Below are 11,345 nucleotides of genomic sequence, written 5' to 3'. Positions count from 1 at the left end.
CTTTCTTTATCTTTCTTGTGTGGCTGCCTTGGCTTCTCTGGCTTTAGCGTGTTTCCCGGCTGGTTTTAAGATCAATTATACTATCGCTTCTTTCATATCGGGCGCGTACTTTGTGGCGTACGAATTTTCGACTGCGCGGTTACCGTCGGTAGATTGTCTTTTCGGCAAGCAGTGTCACGTGGTTCCCATCGCTTCTTTTCTTGATGTTATCTTTCTGTTGCTTCGACGCGTGCCTACAAAAAGGCCCTGCGTTCGAAGTAATAGATCAGTTGTGAGTGCAGCGCTATGTGTGTGTGTCCTTCCTATATGTCCCGTCTTTTTTGCGCTGGTAAATCTATCTTAATGATGAACCAACTCGCCCAAGCAGCCGTTTTAGCATCTGCATAGGTCACTCCATGGTATAGGTTAATGAACTGCGCGCGAGTGAATACGCATACTGTGAAGAACAAAATATGACTTAAACCGGAATGCTCAGGTGCATGCATGTTTTGCTATTGTTGCTATAAAGGAGTTGTATAACCTTCATATTTACCAAAGAGTTAGAAGACGCTAAAAAATACCGATACGCTTACGTCATCTACTAATGAGCCTGAAGCACTATGATAATTTTAAATGGGATCGCAATTACCGAGCTCATGAAATCGATTTTGCTTCTTACCAAAGAAGTGAAGTATGGAATAGTTGATGATGATAGTCCCAAAATTTTTTTAAAGAAAGTGCATTCCAGAAGTTCTGCATGTGTGTGATTCCTTGTCATTCCTATCATCCATATTTCTCAGTTTGTGTTTTTGCGCTTACTTATTTGTATTTTGATTATTTGTGCGCTTATTGCATAGTAGATCATCTCAAAGCGAACTATCGTTTTTATTTCAAGAGGGGGAGTCTAGTACGTGTTTGAAATCAGTCTCTGTCGTCTCTCTTCAGATGAAGAAGTTTTGAATATTACACTGGAGTTCGAGCCCCTGATCAACGAATCGATTGCCAAGGTCATCGGTTATACGAAGGTGCTGTTGGAGCAGGACGACAATATCTGCCGCTTGCGCGAGTGCAACCAGGGCAACCTGCTGACGGATGCGTACTTCTCATACTACGTCGACAAGAGCGTCTCTACTCCCGAGAAGTGGTCAGATGTGAATGGAGCCGTGCTGAACGGAGGCACTATCAGGGCGCCCATTGCGCAAGGAAGTAAGCACTATGTTATAATGAAGTGGCTGATAACAGGTGTCTTTGCCACTTATGATGACGAATGTGCCTTAGAAAAGTTTCATCGTCATCATCATCACCAGACTGACTACGTTCACTGTAGACAAAGGCTTCTCCCATGTTCCGCCAATCAACCTGGTCCTGTGCTTGCTGCTGCCACGTTATCCCCGCAAACTTCTTCATCTCATCTGCCCACCTAACTTTCTGTCTCCCCCTCGCGCATTTGCCTTCTCTTGGAATCCAATCTGTTACTCCTAATGACCATCGGTTATTTTGCCTACGCACTACATGCCCTACCCATGTCCATCTCTTCTTGATTTCGGCTAAGGTGTCCTTAACACCCGTTTGTTGACCCATTCTGCTCTCTTCTTGTCCGTTAAGGTTACACCTATAATTTTCCTTTCCACTGCTCGCTTTGTCGTCTTCAATTTAAGTTGAACCCTCTTTGTATGCCTCCAGGTTTCTGCTCCGTAGGTGCGTACCTGTAAGATGCCGCTGTTACACACCTTCCTCTTGAGGGATAGTGGTAGACTACCATTCATGATTTGAGAAAGCTTGCCGAATGTGCTCCATCCCATCCTTATTCTTCTAGTTATTTCAGTCTCATATTCGGCTCCGCGGTCACTACCTGTCCTAAGTAGACGTATTCCTTTACAAATTCCAGTGCCTCGCTACCTATCGCAAAGCGCTGTTCTCGTCCGAGACTGTTGCACATTACTTCAGTTGAGAAAAGTTTCACAACAGTACAAACATGCGTTAAGGTCACCCTTCGCGTGTTACAAACACACTCCATAAATGGCTTCCTGTTTTGCTCGTTGACGTAGCCTCCTAAATTTATCGTGTAAGCGAAGGAATAACGAGTGGGAGGAGCGCGATAAAACAGTAGCTCGTACATTTTCAGCATTTGCTCGTGCATAAACGCAAGTTTACAAGTCGTCATTTCTGTGTGCTATATGCGATATTATTAGTTTTGACGCATATGTACGCTGATTTTATATAAAACGTTAAGAGACTTTCCATACACTAAACGTAAAAAAAAACATGCTTTTTTGTTTCCGTATAGCAAACTTATACATCACACGTGACCGGAACTTTCTTGTTTTCACACGCTCGCTTCTGCTATCGTAAACATGAAACCATCTATACCGGCCAAACGGAGACCCCGATATAGCCCCTGAGAATATTTTCAGATAGGCTACGCATCATCTCCAGGGCACTTAAGGGGCAGCACAGGGATCAAAGTTTGAACCACGATGTTGGGGCTGCTGAGCGCGGAGCGTGCCAGCTGAAGTTCGCACATACGCATTACGGGTAGCCTAGAGCTTATTTAACCCGGCACGCAGATACCTTGACGAGCTGCCAAGCCACTGATACACGGACCAGTATGAGTCCCCATTGGCATTCCCGTTGACCCGCGCCGCCAGAGTATGCTAAAAAATGACATGTTGTTTACACTTAGCGCTTGCGCAAGCCCTCGCTTCTCTTGAAATTAATACAGTAGGCATGTTTTACCCCACTACAGAATGGACCTTTTTCATAACGGTAAAACTAGCTTTCATACGCAGCTTGCCTCATTAATGGCAGCTAGCCACTTACTGCAAACAGCGTATTCAAACGCAGTTTGCTTGCGCTATGATCTGCGAAATGCAGACTCAGCTCTCTTGACATAAACATGCAGAATTGACAAGTCCCAGCACGTGCAACGTGCATAGGTCCTTGCCTCCACTTGAAGCACGACAGGTGCCGTCATTATTTGGGCGAATATGCAGCGCAGGGAAGCGCACTTGCGTATTATGAAAATGGTTTATTGCATTGCATTGAAAAGCCTTTGCAGGGCACGTGAAAGACTGCTTTTATTTATTTGACCAGTTTTGTAAGAATCGGCAGTTCAAACGATCATGATATATAACTTGACATAAAAAGGCTTTAAAGGGCGTTAAAGTTTCCGACGTCATTTCTATATGACTGATTCGAAACGCCAAGTTTCGTTACTGGAGGCGTATTGTTGTCTCACTCACTAGAGCGGAAAAGGCGCGACATAGGGCGTAACTGCGGCCATTTGCTGCGGTGCAAAAATAAGCATCACACTATAAGAATTCCCGGCATACTTGACGCGTACTACTTCAGGCTGTGTTTGCACTTTCTAAGGAAAAAAAAAAGAAAGTTCTTTATATATGTTGTCACAACAGTGTGAAATTATAATCAATCTTGCTGCTTTATATATGCTTTGTGGAGTTACTACAGAAAGGAGCAACATCCTACAGTACTTTATATTTTCGCTTTGCTTTCTTTTTCTATTTGCGTGCTTTTCGTTATATCCTGCCGTCTCCTGCGAGCTCCTAGTGTGAGGTTCATCGTTAGTGCTCATCCCTGCATTTTTAAGAGCCTCATTGGAACCGCAGAACTATTCAGGTACAACCTGATTTAACTCTCCGTATCTCCTTCTCGTTCCATTATTATTATTATTATTATTATTATTATTATTATTATTATTATTATTATTATTATTATTATTATTATTATTATTATTATTATTATTATTATTATTATTATTATTACCGATTGTCTTCCAGGAGTGTAGCTCTGGAAAGAAGAGCTGAGCTTTCTAAAATTTATAGCTGATATGTGTACACAATCGCTTTTTTCCAGACATCACTCTGGGTGACGTCATGCAGACCGCGCCGTTCGGACAAACCATCGTCATTGTAACGCTCTATGGCTATGAGCTTCAAGAAATGTTCGAGCACTCTGTCTCGAATTACAGCTACGAGAAGAGAAAAGGGGAATTTCTGCAAGTTGCTGGTAGGTGCACGGTGTATACAAATCGTACCTAAGGTATTATATGCCCGGAAGTTTCGGCCATTGCCCCCATCCGTCACATTTTAAACTTCTTCGCAATACGCCAACGTAGTTCAGTGAGCATCATTTTTTTTTTACAACTTCTTATTTAAAGCTAACGCGCGAGTGTGAATGAGTTTCATTTGACAACTTCGAGAGCTATATTTCTTTATACTAACATGCGCATTTATGGCACTCAGCCTCCTTAATTTTTCGGTTGTGTTTTGCGGCGCACAGCTTGGCCTTTTATATGTTTTCACGGGTTGCACACCATGATAGGTGTGAATCAACTGGCCCAGCGACAAGTCGCGGCGCGAATTGTGTTTAAGTGAGAGAAAAAGAAGCCAAAGGAAGCCGAAAATGCAAGACAGTGGGAGGGGAAGAAGAGCCAGAGGAACGCATGCTTTACCGGTACAGAATATTTACAGCGCAGTCCAGCACGCTTGCATGCACGCACGCATCCACACATGCAACATTCAAAACACTCGCAGACGTCATCAATATTATCGAGACGACTCACCAACAGATTTGAGAATGCCTTACGTATGCGTATGCGCTGCAGCCCATTCTTATTCTTCGGTGAATAGGTAGGAGAGTGTGAGATCGGCTTTTTTTTCTGTGCATAACTCTTAATGCGACCTTACGTGTAATGTTGTAGAATATCATATCGCGTTAAATGTGTTCCTTTTGCGGAGAATAACAGTTGCGTTTTTGTTTCTCACCGAGTTTAAAAAATTGCATTTGAAAATGTCAAATTCTTTGATTCGACCTATGTGCACCTTCGACGAAGTGTCACGTTTATTTGTCCCTCAGGTATACGAGTTGAGTACAATTTGACAGCTCCTTCAAGAAACCGCGTTGTTTCGGTGCACATACTTTGCACTAACTGTACGGTGCCTGTGTACAAGCCCCTGGAACAATGCGAAGTATACAGAGTCGTCACCACCGACTTCGTTGCCAGAGGTGGGGACGGATTCAAGAAGGCAAGAAACGTTACCGACGCAGGTACGTACGCCCTCTGCCGCTGTGCAAATTTCATCATCATCATCATCATCATCATCATCATCATCATCGACAACAACAACAACGACAACAACCTATTCTATGTCCCCTGCAGGACGAAGGCCTCTCCCATGTATCTTCAATTCACCATATCCTACGCGAGTTTAATCCATTTTGTGCGTGCAAACTTCAACACCTCACCTAACTGTCTGCCGCCCTCGGCTACATTTCTCAACTCCTATGGCGAATTCCATTGGCAGAACAGGAGCACCCAAAAGGACGCTGAAAGTGCTGTCTTCAGTGCCGGCGTGTTTCAGTGGTCGAACAGAAGTAGGAGCACTTTCATCCAATGGTAGAGGGAGAGCGCTTTTGCGGCGCTCAGAGCAGCCAGGAGCAGTTTGTAGATCTTGTGCATCTTAGTAGTGCAGTGGAACGTAGCGCCCGTCCTGTCTACGTGTGCCTTTCTATTGTGTTCGTTCCACTGCGCTGCTAAGATGCACAAGTTCCACACCCACCAACTAGCCCAAATTTCCGCGTTGAATAGCAGTTTGTAGTGCTCTCGCCTGAAAAGCCGAGTAGGTGCTGTACGAACAGAGCCACGTGACTTTTAAATGTCCCATTATCCGCATTTGTTTCAATTTTGCTTCTGCCGGCGAGCGCGGCGGCAGGGGTGGCAACCACGTGTAGTTTGACACCAATGTTGTTGGCCGTATCGGCGCCGTTCGTACGGGTAGCGACGACGACGGCTATGAAGTGTACGCAGCTACGTTTGCTGGATGCGTCGTTGCACAAACATACTATGTAACTGCGAATTAGGATAATCGCGCACGTGCGACTGACAGATTTCACGCGTATTTTGCGGCTGTCCCATAGAGAATGCCAGGGCTTCGAATGTTTTGATCACACGGTATATTTCTCCTCACTCGTCAGCCTCTCACCTACTCTCCGAATGTGTGCCGCATTCCAGTGGCATATCGAGAGTCCTTGCTCTCAGTGCTCGGCCCCCCACTCCTCACTGCACGACACTCCTACTCCTGTTCTCTCAATGGGATTCGCCATTAATGCCCGTTCCGTTGCTTTCGATGACCATCGCTTATATGTCCTGCACATTACGTGACGGGCCCAGGTGCACATTTTACAGCGGAGCTGTTATGCTTTTCGTTATGTCGTTACGCTGTCGCAGAAACTATCGTCATCACGAATGGCCTCTACCTTTCCAGCGCGTGCAACGCAATAACTCGTCCGACGCGCGCTGTCTTCGTTCTCTTTTCGATTTTCTGCTTCGCTAACCGAACACGTGCGCCCCGCGCGCGCTCTCCCGCTGCGCCGATTTGTCCGGCGTGCGATGCCGAAAAAAAATTCTTGTCGAGGAGGGATTCAAACCCGCGTACTCACGATTCGAAGGCAAGCATCGTAACCACTCAGCTATCCAGGCACGCTAGCAGAGCAAAACATAGTCTTCTGTATTATGGCGTAGCCAGGCAGTGGGAAAGAGAAGTGAGGGTGAGTGGGAGAGATGCGAGAGTGAGGAGGAGGGGAGAGAGTAAAGCATAGCATAGAGAGAAATACAAAGAAAGGGAAGAGAAACAAGAATACAGAAAGAGAAAGAATAAAAAAAGAGAGAAATATATACACGGAAAGAGAAAGAGATAGAAAGAAAAGAAAGATAGAAAGAATGAGAAAAAGAAATATATACATATATATAGAGAGAAAGAAAGAAATAGGGATAAACCGAGACAAAAAAGACATTGAAAAAATAGATAGAAAAGAGAAAAGGAAAGAAAGAGATGAAGAAAGAAAGAGAAAAATAAAGAGAAACGAAGAAGGCCACACACCTTCTCACTTCCTTCAGGCTTGGCACCACTAGTGCAAAGCTGTCTTTTTTTTTTTTTAACGTCAACTAGAATATCGGCTACCCCTGTTTGTTCTCTGGTTTAATCTGTATTTTTAGCCCTTCATTCTAAAAAAGACAGGGCGTGCAAACAGGGACACGAGAAAGAAGTGACTACACCACAAACGCCGACTAACAACTGAAGAGACGCATAACGGCGGAACAGAAAGAAGGCACGAAAACTTATCTGCGCATGCCCATGCAATAGGCGAACCTATCAATCCGGCACGCGTGGGGGCTTACGCGAAAGATAACTGTTAAGGCATTTGATTTTATCTTCGTGCAAGTTAATCGACGGTTGTACAGTGCGGTCCACTGTTAGAGGGAACACGCAATCGCGTGGCCGGCGGCCCGCGTGGCGCAAACTGGCGGCGAGATTTGTAAGCGCGGCGCACGCGCATAAAAGCGTAAGGGCGGCGTTTGCCGCTGTTCGTCTGCTATTTTCCGCCCCTGCGCTTGGCGAGCGCTGGGCAGCGCTTCCGTTTTTCAGCGGTGCGATTCATGTAGCTGCCACTGTACCTGTGCCTTGTCGGGTAATCAGCAGGCAGAAAAAAAGGTGTTGCTTGTTTGTTGCTCTCGTTTCTCGCCAGTTTGATGCGATGCGATTTGCGGCCCCAGCGGCCCAATTTTGACTGGGGACCCCAGCTGTGGAATTCTGTGAAAGTGATAACGAAGCCTGTCACTTGCGTAACCTAGCGTAAGTGCTCATTATGAGGGACACTACGCAAAAAAAAGGGCAACGTCGACAAAGGGAGAACAGAATAGCACCAGCACATGTGCTTGTGAAACTGCGCAAAAAAAAAACAACGTCGACAAAGGGAGAACAAAATAGCGCATGCGCTTGTGCACAAGCACATGCGCTTGTGCTGTTCTGTTCTCCCTTTGTCGACGTTGTTTTCTTGCGCAGTTTCCCTCCTAATGAATTACCAACTATACCAACAGTCTATTCTTGTAAGTGCTCACCGATAAGTTAGTCGTAAGCTTTCAACATGCTGCTCGCACCAGCCGGCCGCTTTTTATACCAGACAAGGAAATTTTTGCCCGATGCAGAGATCATAGCAAGTTTGTCCTTCGAACCGTAGAAATATAGAACTTCGCTAGCGCGCGCCGAGCGCTGGGGCGAAGAAGTAGCAGACGACGCGGGACACGAGCCGCTCTTGTGATACTACGCGCATGCTCCGCATTTCCAAATCTCGCCAGCAGTTAGCGCTCCGCGGACCGCCGGCCGTGCGCTCGCGTGTTCCCTCTAAGAGTGGACCGTACTGTACCCATGCGCTACCACTATTCTCGATATTCCATGCTTCAATCATCAGGCGTGTTTCTTCATTCCTATGCGGTACAAAACTGCGCATTTATTGAATTTTGGCGTGCACTTACACTCTCGACAATGTAAAGATAGATTAGAAGGTGAGCCTCCGGTTAGCGATCTCTTATGTTCCAATAATATCTGGTTAATGCAGCGGCCCGTCTGTCCTACGTAGAAGCGGCCGCATCTGAAAGGGACCACACTTGTACGGCAATCAATGAATTTGTTGGTGTGTTTTACGAAACAAATATTGGTCTGCTTCTTGTCTTTTACTCGCTCATTTTTCCTCTGCACATCGGCACAAATCTTGCCTAGCTTATTGGCAGCCGTGAAAACAACAGCAACGCCTTATCTATTTCCTACTTTCTTTAGCCTGTGAGATACGCAATGAATGCACGGTATACCTACGACAAGTTTCTTCCTATCGCTTTCTGATTGCCAAATCAGTGATTTCACTGATTGCCGTACAATCTATAGATCCTCATATTATGCAATATTTAAAAGAGGTAATTTGCGGCTACGTGTATCAAATGCATCGTTTGGGACTTTTCTATTTTACTGCTTCTTTTATTACGCGAAGAAATAAATACATAAAATGGACAATATTTTCCTATAAAAACATACAACGCTTGTTTACCGCTAAGGGCCGACATCTGCGCCGGTTGTTGTCAGTTGAATTTCATGAACCTGCTCTGCTTCTTTACTCTTGTAGGACCTTTGGATCTTGATGTACTAAAGGAATACATCATTAAAATTTCACCGGTGAAGACGCCCGTGGAAGGTCGTATCACGCTTCATGGAAACATAACAGAAGACGTCGAAGTTAAAAAACAAACGAAGCGGTGACACGAGTAGTGGCGTTCGTCATCGAAGAGACGGGAATAGCGAAAATGAAGAATTCACGTGTGATTCGTATCCTCCTGGAGAATAAACAATATGAGTCATTTCTTTCTTAACCCTCTGAGATGCTATGTACACAATTGTGTACACCACCTGTATTTGCTATTTGTATCGACTAGGGGCTACGGAAGAGCCAGATACATTGAGGTTTGAATGAATTTAACCTCCTTCATAATAAATTTGACTTCACTTAACTTCATTTTGCAGTGTACTGTTGCATACGATTACTTTGCTGGAGGCACTACCACGTAGAGCACTGCACGGGCCCGGGCTTGAGGCTGCGGGCTGGGCCGGACTCGGGCCCTCTCATTAAAATGCCTAAGTCGGGCCTTCGAGCACACGCGAAGGCTATGCATTGCATGTCGGATTAATTTCGACCACCTGGAGTTTTTTAACGTGCACCTAAAGATAAGTACATGGGTGTTCTTGCATTTCGCCCCCATCAAAATGCGGCCGCCGTCGCCGCGGGAATCGCACCCGCGTCCTAGGACTTAACAGCGAAACAGCTTAACCGCTGAGCTATATACCACCGCCGGCAAAGCAGCATTTCGATGCATGTACACATCGGATTTTCCGTCCGATCGCCCGCTACAAGGCGCAAGGCATCATTAATAATAATGATCAACAAACTCTAGCGGGCCCGCGCCGGGCCTGGTCATGAACACGTGAGCCCTGGATAAGTGTAGTAATGAACACCTGGGCCCGGGCCGGGCTCGGGCTGGGGCTGGGTTCGGTCATGTGCACCCGGGCCCGGTCCGGGCCCGCGCTTGGAACCACGGGCCCGGGCTGGGCTCCGGCTCCATAAAGCGGGCCCGGGCCGGGTCCGCGCCGGGAAATCAGACCCGTGCAGTGCTCTACTACAATGTTCGACGAGTCGCTCGACGTGCCGATTCCCGAGAGCCACGTCTAAAGTATAACTTTTCTTTGCTCAGCACGGGCATAACCGAGAACGAATTTGCACTGTATTTGTAGCCTGAGATTTGATTATGTTCATGTAAAAAGAAGGCATGAATAGCTTCAGAATAAATAGATATTTAATTACAAACCAATTAGGAATGATTACTATAACACGCATAAGTTACAGTATTACGACATTATTTTTGTTGCGATAGAATATCGAGTGCCTTGAAAAAACGTCGCATCGATTTGGCGTGTTTACAGACAATTCTTCATAGGTGGCGTCTGAAAGGGTTAAGACTTAAGACAAAACGCAAAAAAGCGAAAAAAACTGTATACATTTTTTTTTCTGTTAGCCCAATGGTTTCCACCAGGTCTTTTGTCATGCCTTGTTTATCTTCTGATGTTCGACTATCGTGGTGGCGTCTTCTAAACACCCACTTGCTCGCGCTATATAGCATCTGCTTAGAGCAGTATCCAAGCTAAGTATGCGGACATCGTGTTTTCTTCACAGAAGGTAGTGCAAACAGCGCAAATATTGAATACCATTCATTCAGTTAACAAATGTTGGCACGGGAGTTTCCGTAGATGAGAGGTGAGCACTTGGAATGATGATGGTTGTTTTATCTCACATGCAACTTAAATTGCCGTTTCCTCCGTACGATTTGTATAGCATTTCAAAATCCACTTCACTAAATATTCGCGTCACTCATATAGACTCCAACATGTGCATTAAATTTTTATATATTTTATATAGCTTATTAGTGATGCTACTGTGCACATGTCCATGTGGATAGCGTGAATGTAAACGGTGATGGTTCTCGTAAAAAAGCATGGCTGATCCCTCTGTCATAGGAATCGGTATTACACGAAAGTGAAACGTGTCTTCACTGACGTAGTTGAGCGTTTGTTGTGCATTCTTTCGCCCCAAGGGCGAAGGAATGAATGCTACAGCAACAAATTGTAATGTCACGCGAAGAACGGCAAGCAGCTCGAAACTTGCAACGCGCTGCTCAAGCAGAAAAGACGCACGGAACGAACATACACAGGATGAGAGCGAACTGTCACATTTGTAACTTATTTCTGAGTGAGCACCGCGCTCCTTTCACAAAAGCGGCCGCTGCAGTGGGCCAAGTTACCTTCGTGCTCTCAACGCAAGATATACGAACCACCGCGATCACGAGATAAGCGCACGTACGAGCGACCACGCCCTGTAGAGGCGGGCGCTCGTCGCAACGGCGGCGACTTTTAAAGCACGCTCTTCAAGCCCTTCGCGCCATCTCGCTACTGATAACGAAAACACGCTGT

General features: G+C 45.7%; 1 protein-coding gene across 1 annotated transcript in view; it reads left to right on the top strand.

Moving 5' to 3' along the window:
- The window catches only part of LOC119387176 (protein 5NUC), a gene marked incomplete in the record, with an annotated part of 27,780 nt that extends 18,466 nt beyond the window's left edge, over nt 1–9,314 (top strand). The window contains 4 exon segments of the mRNA XM_037654488.2: nt 925–1,185; nt 3,853–4,005; nt 4,855–5,046; nt 8,953–9,314. Of these exon segments, the coding sequence (XP_037510416.1) occupies nt 925–1,185; nt 3,853–4,005; nt 4,855–5,046; nt 8,953–9,086 (740 nt within the window).
- Between the last annotated feature and the right edge of the window lie 2,031 nt (nt 9,315–11,345).

The sequence above is a fragment of the Rhipicephalus sanguineus genome, chromosome 3 (assembly GCF_013339695.2).
Source record: "Rhipicephalus sanguineus isolate Rsan-2018 chromosome 3, BIME_Rsan_1.4, whole genome shotgun sequence".
NCBI classification, from domain to species: Eukaryota; Metazoa; Arthropoda; class Arachnida; order Ixodida; family Ixodidae; genus Rhipicephalus; species Rhipicephalus sanguineus.
This window is presented reverse-complemented; position numbering and strand designations above follow the sequence as displayed.